Source organism: Schistocerca piceifrons, chromosome X, assembly GCF_021461385.2.
Source record: "Schistocerca piceifrons isolate TAMUIC-IGC-003096 chromosome X, iqSchPice1.1, whole genome shotgun sequence".
Taxonomy (NCBI): Eukaryota; Metazoa; Arthropoda; class Insecta; order Orthoptera; family Acrididae; genus Schistocerca; species Schistocerca piceifrons.
This window is the reverse complement of record NC_060149.1, coordinates 189,068,984-189,090,166: the sequence shown is the minus strand read 5'-3', so window position 1 is coordinate 189,090,166 and position 21,183 is coordinate 189,068,984. Positions and strand designations below refer to the sequence as shown.

Below are 21,183 nucleotides of genomic sequence, written 5' to 3'. Positions count from 1 at the left end.
CAATACCACACTTGTTAGGGGTTTCAGTTATCGACCGCGGTCCGTATGAGTATCGTTGGACCCGCAAGTCACGACCAGTGCCGCTAGCGCTGCTCCGCGGCTTGTATCAAGTTTCTAGTGAGCTATCGTCCACTCTTGCTACGGATGTCAAGCATTAAAGTAGCATAGCCTTCAGCTGATAGGAAGCAACTTCTAACAAGGTGCTTAGTAACATATGGCCTAATTGAGGCCTAAATAGCTATCTGTTTATAATTATATGTATGCAGCCAAGAAGAATCCTGTACAACCAGTTAAGTACAATATATATTATTTTTTACCAATCACTTCTAATTATTTTAGTCATTGCAGATCCAGACCATGCAGCCAGCACCTTATCAATGTTACTGACAAACCTGCTGTGATTTGTGTGTTTCTGTTTAGCATTGACCACCAGTCAACATTGGCGACAACTCGTTCGCCATCATCATAACAGCATTAACATGAAATAGCAACAATAATACAGCAATAATATGCAATAACACCATAACAGTCATCCATTTCCTTCTATTCATCCATGGGTATGCAATAGAACATAATCATACTTGCAGACATTAGTTACAATATCATTATGACTGGTGTAGTGATCTCAGCTTGCAGGTCATCCCATACCTATTTGTTGGCAATGTCATGAACAACCAAAATTGGAAAGGTTGCACCCTCCAGTAGGCAGTACATCGCTACCTGCCACAGCATGAGCACTAGAGAGTGTGCGGTTGTCAGAGGTGTGTTAGGGAAAACAACTAGCAGGATGATGATGATAAATTATGTAATAGCTGTCATTACCTTATTGTTGTCCAAACCAATGATGAATCTTATCTTCACATAAAATGTACCAATTATTATCTCTTTCAGATCAGAATTTTTCTGGTGGAAGGAAAAATTTTCCTTATATGGTAATGGTCTTAGGTGAGGTTTTAATGATTTTAGATGCAAGATTTATACAAAAAAATGTACCCATTTCCAAAACATACTTTGTACACTAATTACAAAATAACATTTATTGTAATAAATTGTAAAATGATTATTTAGTAATTACCATGCAAAATAACAATAACAATATTCAATTATACATTAGAGTATAGTGAACCAACCACATCCATGTATTCTGGTAGTCATGAGCTGCTGCGCACTGCAGCATTGACTTGCTGGTATTTTCATAGTGATTCCCAACAGTTGGCAACACTTTTGCATGATGAAAAGGTTGAATATCCACAAATGTGTACCTCAGGTTTCCATTGGAAAAAAATCACTTCTACTGCAGCTAAGCCACAGTAAAAGTTAATGTACACAATTGTGGCCAGAGTACATAGAAGGGTTAAGTACCTACAAAGTGGTGACCCCGACAGAAGTATGAGGGAACAGTTAAAACAACAGCAACAAGAGCAAATGTAACAACTACAGCAACAATCACGACACCCAAAACGAGTGACAGAACAATAGCAGCAACTATTGTGTAATGAGCAATGGTAACACATGGAAGAGCTGACCTTGCCGCAACAGTGACACCAGGAGCAGTTACGAACATGGGTGGCAACAGAGACTGACCTCCTCCAGGACAATTAAAAGAGTTGCTACAGTTGTGCAGCCTTGAAAATGTGTGTCCAGGCACCCTGGCATCACCTTCCAGATGCCTGCTAACATACAACAGCAGTTCTACCTGCACCGCATACACGAGTCTGCCTCTGACTGCCTACAGCCACAAGGATGACAAATTATTACCTGTCATCAACCATGGGATTGTGCCAGTGGTGTCAAGTGAACTCTGTGGCATTTGAAGCACCAGCCCGTTGACAAACTGTCCATCCCTTTGGCTCACACACTCATTAAAGCCTCTCTCTCTGGCTCCGAGCACTATGGGACTTAACATCTATGGTCATCAGTCCCCTAGAACTTAGAACTACTTAAACCTAACTAACCTAAGGACAGCACACAACACCCAGCCATCACGAGGCAGAGGAAATCCCTGACCCCGCCGGGAATCGAACCCGGGAACCCGGGCGTGGGAAGCGAGAACGCTACCGCATGACCACGAGATGCGGGCACTCATTAAAGCCTGTGAAAATATTAGATTCCACAGAAAATGCACTTTCCGTGGCACTACTAGACAGCTACTCTTCCAGTGATGTTAGTCGTGTTACCACAAATACGCGCACTTACTAAAAGGTGAGCTCATTCAGTTCCTTCCCCCTTCTAACAGCAATGCTTGAGACAGCTGTTGCACAGGGAGGAAAATGGCGACAGGAAGGCATCACAGTTCCTGTGAGACCTCTGCACTTAGACTGGACCAGACTCACTGAATCCTCTCCTAGGGTCCATATGAATGGATCACTTGCTGGAGAGGCATCACACCATGCTCTTGGTAATGTAAGAAGCAAACTCTAGCAAGCTGCAGACGTCACAGACACAGTATCTGAGGACGCTGATCCATGGGTGTTTAATGACTACCAGAGACATGGAGGATGACATCATCTCTCATCTCAAAGAGTTGACAGAGCAAATTGCAGCCATCGGTATACAAATAACAAGAACACATACCATTACATGGATGATGTAGTGTGTGCTCCTAACACTTGCCTGATAGGAATCAGTGTTTTTACCAGTGTAGTTTTGGTAACAGAGTGCTTAGGCGCAGATCACTGTTTTCTTGGGTGGGGAACATGAACGGCAGCCTCCCACACCCCCTGGGAAATTCTGCCAGCTGCAACAGCTCAGGCAGCTATCGAGACATTTAGTGGTAACACACAGAAACACTAAGCTGAGTTTCTGATGGGTACCCAGTCAGATATGTGTGCGTTTCCCAGGCACCTGCTGTGACATCCATGACCATATGTAATTACAACTTAGCAACTGCAAATGGTTCACTTGTAGTTACATACAGACACAGGATTCTAAATGTGAACATAGGTTTATGGAGGTCAGTGGACTGCAAATTATAGTTGCAGATATGACACACACTATTATCAGGCTATATTTCCTATCCTTCTGAGACATCATCCTTGATGTAAGGAATGTTACCACTTTAGATTAGGTCATGTCACTGAAGGTTGCATGCCAGACCAGACAGTGCAGTTATCCATCGTCACACTTCACCATCATGCCACTACCACTGGTGCACCTGTTTAACAGGTTTGCATCAATCACATGACCTGCAAGTGCAGTCATCACCCCCACTAGTCAACACCGCATCACATCAGGACCCTGCCTGGTCCTAATTTTTTCTTACAGCTCAGACAGCCAGCCCTCAACAACCCCTGTATCCCTGTATTGTAAAAGCGGAATTCGATGACATGATACAAGCAGACACAGCACTATCATCAGAAAGCCTCTGGGCTTCTCCCCTTCATCTGGTACCAAAGAAGCCAGATGGCTGGCTCCTCTGGGATGACTACAGAGGACTCAACGTCCGGACAAGTTCCGACTGGTTCCCTGTGCACTGCAGCCGAGATTTTCCATGTAGACTCACTAGGTGCACCATTTTCCTGATGTTAAACCTAATAAAAGCCTGTATCATATACTTGCAGCAAAAGAGGACATCAAAAAACTGCAATATTGCACTCTACATGAATATTGCTAGTCTGTAGTAATCCACTGACTGATGGAGCCGATTCTTAAAATTTATCCTGGTTCTGCTGAATTTTTCCCTGTAAAGTCTATTACCACCTTTGTCATTTTTATTTCTGCTTTAAGCATATTGGCATTTGCACATATCTCGACAACTGGTATGGCTTGTTTTAAATATACATTCAAAGCATCTGATTTCCCATACATGTTGTACGGCCTACAGAACAACGCACTGACTTTTCAGTGCCTTGTTGATGAAGTTTTTCAGTGATTAGACTTCTGCTTCGCATACACAGATGATGTGTAGGTGGCATTATCATCCTCAGAATAACACGGAAGACATCTAGCCATAGTTTTCCAAGGGTTCTACAGATTCCTCATAAATCTGGCTAAATGTGTCATTGGTGCTAACAAAGTGCCAGTCCTGGGATTTTAGGTTTTCCTTGACCGGTATGTATCCACTAGCAGAGTGTATAACTGCATTTACATCTTATCTGGCCCAAAAAAAGGTGTGCCAAACACATCGGTACCTGGTGGTGATAAACTTTTAACATTGGTTTTTACCCTGAGCTGCTAATGTGCAGGCACCACTCTGGGCTGTCCTTGCCATCCTTGAGAGCCCCAAAATGTCTGGTTGCACACCTTTTGTAATTACAGGCAGCATTAGAAGCCTCATGCAAGCCACACTATCCATGTGCATTTGATTGCCAATTCCCCACTAGTGATTTTCTTGGCCTCCTTATCCCGCACTGCCAATGTGAACTGATACCACAGAAGCTATTGAGGGCTCAATGCAGTCCACAATGACGCTTGAGAGGTGCTCCAGAAGACAATGCATCCCTCTCAGCAACAGAAGTTCTCTCATGTTGAGGTCAATACAGTATTGAGAATGCAAGAGCTCAAGCCAGTTTGAGACCTCAGCAACAGTAGACACCATCATCATCTAGGACCAATGAGTAGTTAAAGTTTCAGATGAACTTTTAGTGTTGTTAATGTTGACCATTGTATTGCCAGAAAACAGTTTGTTAATTAATGCATCAAGTGTTGCTTTGTTAGTCAATGACAGTTCTAAATTATTCAGCACTCCTGTGGCAAGGAAGTGTTCAAAGTTAAGTAAATTTTTTACTGATTTATATAGTAAAGTGAAGTAATATTTCATGTGTTCTAGTTTGATGTGCCTTCTCCCAGAGAGATAAAATAACCCACAGTTGTGGCTGGATGAAAGTAGTTTCATCTGATCACAACATTCAGCATGTTAGCAGGTCAAAAAATGGAACTGCTGATGCTTTGTCTACAGCGAACAGCATTTCCACACTTGTGGATTTCGCAGCAGCACAAAATGACAATGAGGAGTTAAATGACCTGCTGACAGGCAAGACTGCCCTGAACTTGTGCCACATTTCAGTGCCAGGCATAGAGGAAATGATATACTGTACCAAGTCAGCAGGCCAACAGTGGCTGTGAATGCCTGCCCTTTTATGATCACATGTTTTCAGCACATTACATGGGCTCAGCGAACCAGGAATCTGAAATACAGGGGTATTAGTAATACAGCATTATCCATGGTCTGGTATACAGGACTGCCATACATGGACTCAGGCCTGCATTCCCTGCTGAAGTGCAAAGTAACACATCACGTATGAGCTCCACTCTCAAGTTTTTACATCCAGAGGCATAATTCTCACATGTCCACGTGGATTGGTAGGACCACTACCAGCCATGTGTAACTAACTGTACTGCCTAATCAAAAGATACAGCAGGTAGTCAGAGGTATTCCCAGTGAAAACACAAACTGCTGAGAATAAGGCATGTGGGTTCACCCGCGGCCGGATTTCATGTTTTGGCTGTGACTTCCGACCAGGGTCAGCAGTGGCAGGCAGAAATATTTCATGCAGAGCCCCAACTTTATGGATTACATGTGACAAGAACTTCACCACACCATGCATTTGCAAGTGGAATTGTGGAGCACCTACACCATTCCTTGAAGGCTACTACAGTGTGCTACTCATGGATTCACGGATCAACACCCTCTAAGTACTGGGGATTGTGTAGCACATTAAACAAAGACCTGCAGGCCTCCCCAGTGAAACTGGTGTATGAAATATCTTTGCATCATGGCACAAAAAACAGGTTACTTTTATCTTCAATGACATGGCAACAAAAAAGTGTTTTTGACTGATATGGCCCACTGTGCGTATCACTGGAACCATCCTACCAATGGCCAAACATTTAAGCACTCCGTCTTCAGGCCACGAGTGGCCTACCAGGACCATCCGACTACCGTGTCATCCTCAGAGGAGGATGTGGATAGGAGGGGCGTGGGGTCAGCACACCGCTTCCCGATTGGTATGATGGTATTCTTGAGCGAAGCTGCTACTATTCGGTCAAGTAGCTCCTCAATTGGCATCACAAGGCTGAGTGCAACAGCGCATAGTGGCTGGATGGTCACTCATCCAAGTATCGGCCATGCCGAACAGCGCTTAACTTCGGTGATCTCACGGGAACTGGTGAATCCACAGTGGCAAGGCCGTTGTCAATGTCCACACAGTTACAGGATGAAATGATATGACATTCAGTCCACATATTTAAGGGCTAAACACAGTATTGTCCATCAACTGGGACAAGCCAGTCTACCTTCATGCAGAAAAAGGCACTGTAATGCGGGCTACCACTGAATGCATAACATCTGCCATTCCACAATCAGCAGCACTGTAATACCAAACAGAGCAGTGCTGTCCAACTGTAAACTGACTGGCCAGTGCCAACCCAGAGGCAGCAGTCACCTCGCAGCACCAGCCGATCCACCAGCATCCAACCACAACAGAAACTTGTTACGGATGGAAAGTGTGTTTCTGTTTTGAGCCAGCAGTCATTTCATAGTTCAAGTTAGTTCTCTTTAGTTTCTTTTCCTTGTGGGGGTGTGGTGTAGTGACAGATCACAGGTCACTCCACAGCTATCCATTGGCACCATCATGAATGACCAACACTGGAAAGACCGCATACTCCAGCAGACATTGCATTCCTATCTGCCACAGTGCAAGAATTCGCAGGATAATAATAGTATATTATGAGAGAATACTTATTTATCCTGTTGTGTACCCCTATAAAGTGTCTTATCCTTGTGTGAAGTGTACTGTTTATTAAGATCCTACATTTACATTACTATCTGTATGTGAAAGGTAACCTGAGAATAAAACATAGTGCGTGTTTTAAATGTTTTATGTTATTTTTTCAATCTGTATTCAAGGCAGAAATGAAAGTAAATTTTATAATTTCTAAACTGTGCAAGGAAAACTGCTAAAGAACATGATCATGCAGATCAGCATGAAAGTGTGTTTATTATGCTGACAGATGGACCTTCTCAGTATGACAACGAAATGAATATGCTAGTCTAGAGGAATATTTTAGAAATTTTCTATGGGACAGTTGCTATGGGACTCATGTAATCAGCAAGTTTTCACTTGGCATAGCATACAATGTATTCAGAAATAACATTTTAATGTCCATCATTCACAGAAGCACAGGCTGTTACATCCATGTAGTATCTTTCAGAGCAATAAACAGGATTCACCTTGTGGAAGATAATGTACATGATTCTCTGAATATGTTCATTTGATTAAGTTTAATAATCCAAATGATTGGAATTCAATCTCTGGTTGGTCATAGTCACAGGACCTTTACTACGACCCACAATCTTGAAAAGAAATAATAGCAATGGGATATAAAGAACATGCTCTTCTCTTAGTTTGGCTGTTGTACAAAACCAAAAAAGGTGCCCCAACAGGCAGAAATGTGACACTCAATTCAAAACTGGGAAAAATTAAAAATGCAGTTCCTCAAGGCTTCATTTTTAGGCTCTGCTTCAAACAGCTTTCATTAATCATCTCCCCATGTCAGGAACTGGCTTGTGGTATGACTCTAATGACTTTAGTCTTGGCCCAAGACACTGAAACAGAAGATTTTTTTTAACAATAATGAACCTGACATGTAAGTGATTCACAGAAAGCAGTTTCAATCTAAATATCTACACAGTAAGGAAAAGTCAGACAGTAATTTTTGAAGAAACATCACTAACACTCTCAGTTGTTAAAATAATCTATTAATCCAGTCTACAATCACAGTTTTGGACTTTGGCCATTTTCAAGTGTAGCATTGCAAAAATTTTGTGATTTAGCACATGCAAAAATTTCAAAATATCAGACAATGAATACATGGCATGGACATGGAAATGAATCTTGTGATGACAATGTGTGTTCATTCACTGATATTTTTATATTTACATACATTCTAAAGTACAAAATTCTTGCAATTTTCCCCTTGAAAATGGCCACAGGCCAAAACTGCAATCACAGACTTCATTAATAAATAATTTTAACTATTGAGGTTGGCAATAATGTCCTTCTGAAAAAATTATATGATTCAAGACCACCCAAAAAAGGATACTGAGATTGTATTGTGGCAAGAGGCAGATGTAGCCTAAAAACCTTTGAAATTATGGTTAATGGATCCCAAACATACACACATGGACAACTGAATTAGAGAGAGATGTATTGGAGAGAGAGCACTATCATGGATGCCATGAATAGAATAGTTAGGTATATCCTCAGACTGGAATACCATCACTCCTACAGACCAACTATTGAGCATATGACAGGCAAGATGCACAACACAAGAGCATCTGCTGATGACCAGTTCATGGGTGCCTCATGCATGTCATGCGATACTCTGTCACATGATTTTCTGTCTTCAAGATCAATTAAGCACTGTGTTCTTCATGTGCAAGAACATTGAATTTGTAAAAATCATTGCTGCCAGCATCAGCTGCAGTCAGCATCACTGAGTTGATGGCAGACACTATGTTGAATATCACTTACTGTATGAGCAAATAGATTTATGACAATGCAGACAGGCACTGGCCAGTTCACTGCTGGACAACAACTAGCAGCAAGCAACCTCACCATCCGAAACCATAAACACGTCATGAATTACAGGAGCCACTGCCCTACATGTGTCCGTTTGTTCACTGCACACCACTGGTCCCAGAAAATAGCCTTGTCAGAGTAATATTGCAATTCAGCACTCAAACCATGGAACAAAAGTTCTGGATTGTTGAGTCATCAGACCCAATGGCACAAACTGATGATTGGGTACAAGTATTGTAAGAGGTGACATATCTCATTGGAGACGAGATAGGAATCATGGCACTGCCACTGCCTACACAGGAACCTACTGTCTGCTCAAGTGCTTCTGTATGTTCACATACACAGGCCACAGGTGACCATCTTCTGCAACACAATGCATCATCTTATTATTCTCAAATTGTCACTGAAGGATTTGAGGAACACTCCACAGACACAAGAGGACTTGTGTCATTGCCTGTGTCATGTGAATCCAATCCTATTGGTTCATCTTAAATGCCATCACAGGTGGATGCAGCTCCAGGATGCAGCCCTGACCAATCTTCACAAGTTATGAGTAGTAGTTGGGCAGTCATGGACTAAGATGATACTCCAATACTTCTGAAGTCTCGTGATGTCCCTGCCGTGGGCATCTGCACCTTCATCAGGGAAACTGGGTCTACACATTATTAGACAGGTCTGTGTAACACAGCTCCTCATGATATATACACAATGTCTCTCCTTAGAGTCACCAGGCAAATTTTCTCTGGTGTTTTGGCAGATATCTGCAATTTCTTTTTTGCAGTGTATAGCTGTAGTCAGTCCAAACAAATGGTTCTCATCAGATCTTTCATGTGATGCCCATTGTTGATGTAAGGCAACAGTTTGTTTCCTATTATGGACAAAATGGTTTTCAAAATCAAATTTTAGGTGCCCATTCAATAGAATGGCCCCAAACTAGTCTAGTGCAATATTCGTTTTGTCAATATGAATTAACAGGGACAGTAAAAATGTGGAACCTGTTAACCTCACTGGAAAAATCTCAGTATGTTTTTCAGAATATTGTGTACACTTACATCCAACCAACGGATACTATGAGGGTGGTTTGAAAAGTTCTCGGAATTGACACAAGAGATCAGCGCTAGCACAACTAGTTGTTCAAGTGATATTCATTGGACCGTTGCCTGTAAACGCATGCCATGTCAGTGCTCTTGGAAGAGAGCTGTGGCGGTGATGTTGCTCTGTTGTTGTTCCCACGTAGTGATTTGCGAACATGGAAAAAAATCAAGATTCGAGCAGTGGTTAAGTACTTTGTAAAGAAAGGTATGAAACCAAAGGACATTCATGCCGATTTTCAGAATACACTGGGCGACACATGAATTTAAATTTGGCTGGGAGAGCTTAGATGATGATCTGTGCAGTGGTCAGTCAAGATGTGTCACTACTCCACAAATCATTGCAAAAGTGCACAAAATGGTCATGGAGGATCACCGGTTGAAAGTGTGCGAAATTCCTCACACTTGCTAGATGTCATCTGAAAGGTTATATAACATTTTAGCTGATGAATTAGGAATGAAAAAATCATCTGCAAGATGGGTTTCACGACTCTTGATGCTGGATCAAAAATGCATGAGAATGGACATATCGAAATACTGTTTGGCCCGTTTTAGGAGGAACGAACAAGATTTTTTGTGCTGATCTGTGGCCACAGATGAAACTTGGGTGCACTACTCTACCTCAGAGACAAAAAAAAAAAAGTCAAAGCAGTGGAAACATGCTGATTCTTTGCCACCACAGAAGGCAAAGACAATTCCTTTGGTGGGAAAGGGCATGGCATCAGTGTTCTAAGATGTGAAGGGGACTCTGTTTGTAGATTATCTCCCCACTGGGCAAACAATTACTGGAGAATGCTATGCTAACCTCACAGACAAATTGCAACAAAAGATGCATGAAAAACGGCCAGGTTTAGCAAGGAAGAAAGTCATCTTCCATCAAGACAATGCACACCTGCATACATAAGCTATCGCCATGGCAAAATTACACAGTATGAATAGTTGCCACACCCGCCTTATTCACCTGATGTGGCTCCCTCAGACTTCCATCTCTTCCCAAAACTGAAAATATTTCTTGGTGGATGAAGATTCACTTCAAACGAAGAATTGATAGCCGGAGCTGACAACTATTTTGCAGGCCTGGAGTAAACTCATTTTTGAGATCAGATCAAGGCACTGGAACATTGTTGGACTAAGTGCATTAATCTACAAGGTGACTACATTGAAAAATTTAAAAAAAATTTCAGTGATGTAAGTACTTTTTTCTATTCTGCTCCGAGAACTTTTCAAACGACCCTCGTAATCACTCTGCATGACTCCCACACTGCTGCAGAAAATTAATATATGGACCATCTGATGATGAATCACTAGGTGTTCAAAACCAGTACTGGAATAATAGAAAAATTGAAGAACAAAACAAAAGGTAACTGGTTGCAGTAATTTCAAGTAACCTTTATTCATCACAGTCACAGTGTTTCTCATCCATAATGGATAACAGATTTAATTGCAAATATCTGCAGAAACAGTACAGAAAATGTGCCTGATCTCTTTAAAACACACACACACACACACACACACACACACACACACACACACACACACACTTTTTTGTGAAGAATACTTAAATACATTACAACATAAGACACGCTACTCTAGAGATTGTACTTGTTTGACTCACATGCCAATATGTTGAGATATCTGTTCTTTTGCTTGTTGTCAGGATGAAGAGAATGCTCTGATGTATATTCTTCCTGGGTTGACGATGCCTGTATAGCTTCATACTCTTTGCTGAACCCGATGTCACCATCAGCATGCAGACTTATAACATGTTTGGCAAATAATTCAATGGGCACGGCAGTTTTCTGCTCTGTCTGGGAATCCCAGTCCACGAGTGTGGGAGCATTTATTCGAGGAGGATCATCAAGATAATAATAATTGACATGGAAACATTTTCTGTAAAGAAAGAAATTGTTTAGTATGACATACTGAAGTCTTATATATCTCATCAATAAAAATTAAATTCACACTACTAGTTTCTTTATTTACATTGCTATCAAATAACATGAGATGTTCCACATTTTAATATTACTTAAAGAAGTTTTAGAACACAAAGAAAGCAAATGACCATTATGGATTAGCATGTAGCTACCTGAGCATGCCATCACATTTTACTCCATAATGCATCTAATATAAAAAGAAAAACACAAGAAACACATTTATCAAGTTATTGAATTAATTGTATGAAAATTCTTCCAAATAACACTGAAAAGTATTTTTGGCAATAATAATATGCATACCATGATATTGATGAATAGTGTTTTATTGTCTCAAAAAGTTAATATGCAAAGTAAAACTAGATTGGTACACAACATAAAATATTGTTTACACAATACATTTGGACATGTTAACTTATACATGAATCAATCAGACACAATAGTGCTGAATATTAATGGAGTTTGATAATAGAAAGTTCAAGTCTACCAGATTTCAAGAACACCTTAGATATGACAGATGGAACTGCATACAAATGATGAGTTATTTTAATCACAAAACTATAACTATTTTGCCTGCAATGAAGTGTCAGAGTGTGTTTTGCAGTATTCAGTTTCTACAAATTTACATATGGTACATAAATTTTGACTTCTTTCTGCTCTATGCAATATTTTTCCTTGGGTTTGAAATGGTATGCGACTGTATCAATCATCAGCATGAGTAAGTTTACCCAATTCTGAGAAAATTATATTAGCGTGACTGATGAAGAATCTATTCTGTCATTTATAGAAGAAATCCAGGCCTTTTGTACTAACTTGTGTCATATTTGTATCAGTTTCATTATGACAAAATCTGCTGCAATGATGTATTTTGTTGTAAAATCAACAAAAGTAAAAAGTCCAAAGGCTACTACGAAGCACTGATTGAGAGAAATTGGAAAGAATATGAGTAAAGACAATGAATGAAGGGGTACAATACACTGTGGGATTGACAGTGCTGTTTTCTGTGAAGAAGAATACTGAGCACACTAATATTTGGATTTGAAGCCAATAATCTTATGCCTCCTTATCATTAAACACCAAGAACTGCAAGGTCAGACAGGAAAAAAGGTTCGGTTTCTGTACTATATAAATATTTTTCAACTTTTAAATGGTCATTACATTGTGAATGAGAGAGAGAGAGAGAGAGAGAGAGAGAGAGAGAGAGAACATTTTAAATGAGGTCCATTGCTCACAAAGCACAACTATCAAGGTAGCACAGATAATAAGACAATTTTGTTAGTATAGTGTGCCATAGGCCAATATTTCTGATGTGTCATTATGCAAGCAGAGGCTTATTCTACAAAATAAAAATAACAGTAAGTAACTCTACTGCTAACTGCAACCAACACAACTCATAGTAAAATAAAACAATGGAAACTTCACGTATGAATATCAACAATGCAGGAAAAGACAGATTGCTACTTACTGTAAAGGAGACACGTCAAGTTGACATACGCACGATTAAAAGACACTCACATGCAGCTTTTGGACACAACACACACACACACACACACACACACACACACACACACACACACACACACAAATGCCAACTCCAGCATTTCGGCCCGAGATGCTGGAGTTGACGGCCCTGTGTGTATGAGACGTGCTTTTGTGTGTGTGTGTGTGTGTGTGTGTGTGTGTGTGTGTGTGTGTGTGTGTGTGCGCGTGTGTGTGTGTGTGTGTGGGTGGGTGTGTATGTTTATTGATGAAGGCTGTGGCTGAAAGCTACATGTGAGCATTTTTTAATCATATCTGTCTGCAGCTTGACGCATCTTCTTTACAATAGGTTGCAATCAATCTTTTCATACATTGTTCATAGTAAAATAAATAATATGACTGCCAACTTTCATGCCTGGAGACATATTCAGTAAAAATTTTCTGTGTGTGTAACCATGTCATGATGTGAAACGCATTAAGGTTTCCTGTGACAATAAGCAACCGTCATTCATTGTTCTTCAAGCATGTAGCTGGAGTCAACATGTACTTTAATAGGTCTGTTAGCAACTAATTGTATAGGCTGTGTTAACAATTAACTATGATCCTAATTGTAATTATGCGCAATGTAAATAAATCTAATAAAGGAGCAAGTAAGCTACTAGTTTGAAGAAGCTACTGTTCTTCAGATGCAATGAGCAGCTGATCCTTCCCTTCTTCTACAACAACAACAACAACAACAACAACAACTACTACTACTACTACTACTACTTGATCGCAACACTTATCTGCATGCTGTTACAATAGAGGCCTATTTACAATGAACATTGTCACTTGTCTCACAACTAATGGGAATTTTCAGTCACTGCAGTTAATAATATAACTTGTACAAAGAGTGACTGCTAAATATTATCTTAATTTGTTATTCCTTTCTTTTTATTTGCTCTGCAGGGATTCTCAGTTATTCACTTTATATCTGATGACAACTCACTGAATACAGAAATCCCACTGAAGACTTACACAAGGAGGCATTGTCTACCTGAAAACCATTTTTGTTTCGTGCATTAATTTGAACATTAGAATTAATCTGAAACTGATTTGCACTATTTGCCCCTGATACCATTAAGCAATAAATGTGCTGGAAACTGAATGAAAGAATTTGAAGCTATCTGAAGAGGTCTTTGAAAAAAGTGCAGTTATCTACTTTACACAATATTCTTAATGCTCACTGTTTCTTTACACCAGCTGACTTGCTTCAAAAGCTAATTCTGTAAGACAACAGGGAGAGAAAGTAGGCAAAACAAGGTAACATTATTTTCTCTGACTTGGGAGAAACTTCCAAGTGGAAGACATGCTGAACTGGCCTTTTCAATTAATTTGTCAATGTGTTGACACCATTTTAACAGCTGGGCCTCAATGAATTGTATACCATTTAATGTATGGTCATTGCAGTGTATGTCTGGTACCTTTGGTGTACTACTAGTTAATGTGATCTGTGAAATTGATATAATGGTGTTACATTTAAAGTAAATATTAAACGTTATTACATCTCTGTGTCATTATTATTGCGAGGACACTAGGATGAAACACTAAAAATAATTATTAGTTACAATAGAAAGGTATCTTGTGATAAAAAAGCTATGGCAAAATGTGTACTAAGTATTTCAGTTTCTTACTGGCATGTGAATCAAGGCAAGAAAATGTAAACAGACAATCAAAATTTACATACAATGAAAAATAACCGAACCATATATTTTTTTGTTAAGTCAGTGTTTCTACTTTAGGGGGAAACATCGATTCATTATACAACAGGAAGTAGCTTGTGGTACCTAAATGTATGTCCAACTTTGTATAATGTTGGTATTGCCATGAACACAAAGCTCTACATCCACAACTGTTAGAAGTAAAATCTCCCTGATGTTCTGCATATAATGATTGTTTTTGGGGTCTGGCAAAACATGTATTTACTTATCAGAAACACCCAGAAATCACAAAAACAATTCTATCTGAATAATATTAAACTTTTCCCAAAGCAAAAACTGTTACGGAGCACTCAGTAGAGGTGATCAGTACTAGCAGCTCTTCTCGAAAATGGTGGTAGGAAACTCGACCAATCAAGGAACACAGTGAAATCTTTGTGATATGAAGTAGTACGATATGATGACAAGTACTGATGGATAACAAATGTAAGACAGAGTTTATCTTATCTGTACTCTGAGATTACACTAGACTGCTGTAGCAAGAAAGATATCAGAAGTAGAATGATTCTGGCAAAGAATGCTTTCTTAAAAAAAAAAAGAGCTCTGTTGATATTCAGTTTTCACATAAGCATAGCATTGTATGGAAGTGACATTCAGACTGCGAAAGTAGAAGAGAAGAAGAAATTGCAAGTCTTTTAAATACAGTAGGGTACCAAAAATTAAGTAGGTACATAAAGTACAAAATGAAGAGCATTTGGGCAGGAGAATTGAGGAAAACAGACTTCTGAAAACCATTTCCATAAGAAAAAGTAGATTAGTGGGATAATAGGGATTTGTGGCTGGAAAGACGAGTTGAGAGGAAATATTGTAGGGGGAATGCAAGTATCAGAATATGCTAAACATAATTGCAGAGGGTGTTACATATAGTAGCGATGTAGAGAATAAAAGATTAGCACAATATCTGCAGAAAGGAAAAACATCTTTTTTAAAAAAATCTGTCATAAGTCTGATGCCTTTAGATGGTAAACAAAATGTACAAATGATCAGCTAGATGAACTTTTTTGTGATGTTACTCTGCACAGACTATTGTATTTAATCCTATTTATCAATTGAAGCCATAAAGTCTGAAAATGAGTCCATGGTCATATTTTTGGCACTTTATTTTACAGGTTCGTCTTGATCACATAAATTTTTTCATTTCACTATGACCGGTTTTGGCTGCTGCCATCTTCAAATCATAAAATATTCTACATCTGAATATCTTATGATCTGAAGATAGCAGTAGCTGAAACCGGTCATAGTGAAATGTAAACAAAATTTATGTGACCAAGACGGACCTGTAAAATAAAAATTAACCCTATCATGCATTAAAAGTAGTATCATCTTCTAGCATGCATTAAAAATACTACCATCCGTCAATCATTCTACTGTAGGGCTCCTTTTAATGGTTTATGTTTTATTTGCCAGTGGGTTGTAACTTCCGCAAATCTGTTGTGTCTTGGTAACTATTACTTCATTGTTTATTTCTAGACAAAAATTTATAATGGTGAGTTTCCTAGTCATGTGATGATGCATAAGGTTTCCAGTTTCTGGTTACAATGACAAGTGCAGTGCTTAAATAGTTTTTCAGCTGTTAGTGATTAAACAGCATAGACATTGAGACAATCAAATAAAGTTAACAGCACAAAAGAACTGAAATTTACAATTAAAACAACTTATTTAATATATATAAAAAACAAGCAAATTAAATAAGTTGTTTTTATTGTAAATTTCAGTTCTTTTGTGCTGTTAACTTTATCTGATTGTCTCAATATCATAAGAAATTACTTACACAGTTGAGATTTATGGTGCATAAGTTTCTTACAAAAATATCACTAAGAACTGAAATAAAATAGGAGAGCAGTAGGAGCTATAAAGATAAGAAGCTACTCAGAAATCTACACCAACTGAAAGCAGGGGAATTATATGTAGATATTCTATTTTTCAATAAAAAAATGGTTCATGACAGTTTGGTAATTTTTATTTAGTATAATGCAGTTTCAGTTTTATGTCCTGTTGGCACAGAGGTAATGACGGTGCATATGAAAGTTCACACTTCACTGTACTATGTAATTTCTCATAGGTGGCCCCAAATTATTGTCTATTATACAGGAAATCCGTTAATGCTCTTTACAATTTCAAAAAATGTGATACAAAGTCAATCTTCTCATCTGATTTGTACTAAGTACTCAGTGGCTATTTAAGTTTTTAATTACATTGTGTCTGTGTGTTTCATGTATCCTATGGATGGATGAGATACTGTGAAATATAGTCTACAAAAATGCCTGTTCCTCAAAGGGAAGTCACTGTGTGTGAAATGGTTTTATTGAAGCCTGCAGACTTAGTGAAACTTCAGAACTAAATATGGAAGAAATCAACCATCATACCATCAGTTTGTGCACGACTCAAGAAGCTTATGGAGACAAGGTCATGTTCGGTAAATGGAGGAGGGGTCAAACAACAATGGAATTTTTATGGATGACAATGCACAATGTCACCAAGCAACAATTGTTTGCAACTGATTCAAAGAACATTCTGGACAGTTAGAGCTAATGATTTGGCCACCCAGATTGCCCAACATGAATCCCATCCACATTTATGGGATATAATCGAGAGGTAAGCTAGTGCACAAAATCCTGCACCCGCAACACTGGCCAAAAGGGAGCTGCATGAACGATGTGATCACGTCTCTATGGATGTTTACAAGAAAACCAGTCAAAAGAGTGACCAAGAATGTGTGTGTGTGTGTGTACTGGAGCAGAAAATGAGTGCGACTCAGTTGGTGTTAGGCTGTGGTTGACCACTCAAGTGTGGACTGGTGAATGTGGAGTGTGATGAGAGATATTAATGTTGCAATAGGAGTGCTGCAAGATGGAATAGGGTGCAGAATCCTACCTTGAGTGGTGAAAAGTAGACTCATGGTATAGTGCTGAATGGAATCCATAGTTACCTGGGAATGTAGGCTTTCTCAGCAAATTTCATTAATGGAATTTTCTCGGGTTCTCAGCTGAGTTCTGGCGTTCAGTTGTCGCAACATTTTGATGAGTTTCCTACTCATCATTTGGTGGGTAGTTTATGGATAAGAGGAAGGAACTATGTTCAGTACATGGCTCAAGGATCCACGGTTTTCTGTTACTGTGATCAGTTTCCAGGAGAATCTATGAGTTACTAATGGTGTTACTGAAACTTAGTGAAGTTTTAGCAATTAACTAAGTTATGATATAAAGACAGGAATTGCTGGGCAACTATATAATACAATAGCTTTGAATTCAAATTTAATAACGAAGCTTCATTGTTATTATATATTGATATATCCTTATTAATAATGAATTTTTACTTTCTGTGAAGTGCGTTCTGGTATTTTGTGCTGTTGCTACATTCCAGTATGTTCTTTAATATCTGTGCATAATAGATGTAAATGAACAGAAGAGCTGTTCAGTTAATTTAGTTTATTGTTGTGCATTTTCTAGCACTGGTATCCCTACAGCTTGTTTATCCTTTCAACAGATGCTGACTTTCAGGAAATGTGTAGTCACAAGGGCTGATGAGTCACAGTTAGTGAACTACCCTCAACTCACAGGGTCAACATTTATTGTGTGGCTGGTGACCCAATTATTTACAGTTATCAGTGTTCGGTGGGTTAATATTAAAGACAGTTAAAAACAACCAAGTTTATTTAGGTATCTAAGTAAAGTGGTGATATGTCACACATTCAGCTGAAAATAAAGGGGTATGTTGTACTCATACATGACATAGTTAACACAGTCAGTCATTTATTTGAATGTATCAGTTTCTAAAACATGCAGACATGGCAATCGGGTACCCAAGCAACCGTTATGAAAAATCTTATCTACATCTACATCTACAACCATAGTCTGCAAACCACTATGCAGTGCATGGCAAAGGGTGCTTTTCATTGCACCAGTTATTGGGACCTCTTCCCATTCTATTCATGTTGGAGTGAAGGAGGAGTGGCTGTTTAAATGCCTTTGTGTTTGATGCAATTAATATAATCTTGCTTTCAAGATTCCTAGGGGAGCTACACATAGGGGGTTGTAGCATATTCCTAGATTCATCATTTAAAGGTGGTCCTTGAAACTGTCCATAGAATTTCTCCGGATAGTTTGCATCTATCTTCAATACAATTGTACTATTGATGATAAGTGCAAATATGGTACTGAGTCAAATGCTTTTTAGAAACTGAGAAATACTGCATCTATTTTACTGCTTTGATCCACAGCTTCACGGTTTCACATGAAACAAGTGCCAGTTCACTTTCCTCAGTGTCTCTCTCTGTGACACTCTTCCAAGTGCACATTTTTATATTTCTGAAAATTGAAAGTGGGTTGGCAATCTTTGCATCACTTCTGAATCTTATCGAGCGTTGACTGAATGCTTATGAAGCTTCTTTCAGACATACTTGATTACAGATACTGCACCATCTGGGTACAATTTGAGGGTTACTATTTATATTGTCCACAAGGTCATTAATATACTACATCAACAGCAAAGTACCAACACACTTCCCTGGGGCACATCTGAATTTACCTCTACATCTGTTGTTTACTCTCTGAGTGAGATAACATGTTGTGTCCTTCCTACCAAAAAAGGCTCATTGGTTCATTCCAGTCACTAATTTTGCTGGATACCCAATACAAGTGTACTATTGACAATAAGTGTAAATGTGGTACGGTGTCAAATGCTTTCTAGAAACTGAGAAATACTGCATCTACTTGACTGCCTTGATCCATGGTTTTCAGGGTTTCACTTGACAAAAGTGCGAGTTGGGTTTCACATGATCGATGATTTCAAAATTCATTCTCGTTGGTAAGGAAGAGGTCATTCTGTTTGAGATGCCTCATTACGTTTGAGCTGAGGATATGTTCTACAGTTCTACAAAAATGGATGTCAAGGATAATGGAAGCATGTTTTATGCATCACTTCTGCTGATCTTCTTGTAAACATGTTTGAAGTGTGTGTCCTTCCAACTACTGGGTGTAGTTTTTTGTTCAGGGGATCTGCAGTAGACTATGGTTACAAGAGGGCCTAACTCAGTCACAGATTTTAGACAGAACCTGTAGGGATTCCATCAGGCTGTTTAACTCCATCAGGCCCTAGAGCTTTATTCAATTTTAGCAATTTCAACTGTTTCTCAACACCATTGACTCTAATATCTATATCACTCCTTTTTGTTGTGAGAATTAAATTGGGGCAATAACACTTGGTGCAAGTTGTATAGTATGATGGTCACACATTCTTACTCCACTAGTCTCATGAAGAACATTGTGGACAGATGTGTACATGCAAATTTCCGATGCACTCATCAATCAGATGGAGGGCTACTTCCAACAAGGTGGGGAAACTTGTCACATGTCTGCTCACAACATGGCACACATAACATCCTTCTTCAATGTCAGAGTAAATTTATTATTTGAAGGAGGTTAGGACTATTTCCAAGATCTGTCTCTGAAGTTTTTTCCTGTGGAGTATGCTGAAAGAACATGTGTACCAGAGGAAACTGTGTGCAAATGCTGGCTGATATCTACAGTAACATGCAATGCTACATTGCCCTATTTAGCTACCGCCTGCATTAGTATTGTGTTACATAATTATTTCTTTTTTCTCTAATATTTCAATTTCTTACTAATTTGCTAAAGATTGATTGGGCTCTACCCCAAGAGAATTGTCTTATAATATCAACATAAATGTTTACAGAGATTAGTTTTGTTGCCAGTCTTATATGAAACATTTTCACTTGGGAGTGGGGAATGAAGTAGGGAGAATGTTGGGAAAACAAAAGAGGCTCCCTCCTGGAATTGCAGAGTATGCTGTAAGAATAGTTTGATTGAGGAAAAGGAAAAAAAAAATCTGTGCTCTTCAGGCATGGTTGGAGAAAGCAAGGAAGGAATTCATCAGGATCAAGGGAGACAGGGGGGAGGAAGCTGACTGGAAACTGGCTTTTGGTAAGAAGATAGAAAGAGAATGCAATCTGATAGTTTTATTATCAACCCTAAAAACAGGTATCTACCACTAGAGAATTAAGAAGAGAAGAGCCTAAGGCAGGACTAAAAAATTTGCACCACACTTCATCTGATGTTAAGAAGTGTAGGAATGTGCAAAGTGTTAGGAAGAAGGAAGTGCTGCTGCAAGACAGTGGCCATGGGTGATGTATAGACCCTCAGTTACAGGGAAGTTTAGCTGCAATGTACCACGCCACCAGCATTTTCAAAACAAATGCACAGCTAAGATAGTGGACTTTTTATGTAAGTGTTTTTTAAAAGACCATGTAGTGATAGTGAGTGGAGCAGGAAACAGTCTGGACAGGGATGGGACACGTGACATTGGTGGTGACCTGGACAAGGTAGCTTCCCTGACCTGTGGCACCAATATGCACTTCGTTGAGCTGTTCCAGTGTCATGATCGG

General features: G+C 39.1%; 1 protein-coding gene across 2 annotated transcripts in view; it reads right to left on the bottom strand.

Moving 5' to 3' along the window:
- LOC124721448 (tyrosine-protein phosphatase 99A-like) overlaps nt 1-21,183 on the bottom strand; it is a 524,901-nt gene that overhangs the window by 144,161 nt on the left and 359,557 nt on the right. For both annotated transcript variants that reach the window (XM_047246429.1, XM_047246430.1), the window contains one exon: nt 11,229-11,503. In XM_047246429.1, coding sequence (XP_047102385.1) covers nt 11,229-11,503 — 275 coding nt within the window. The remainder of the gene's footprint in view (nt 1-11,228; nt 11,504-21,183) is intronic.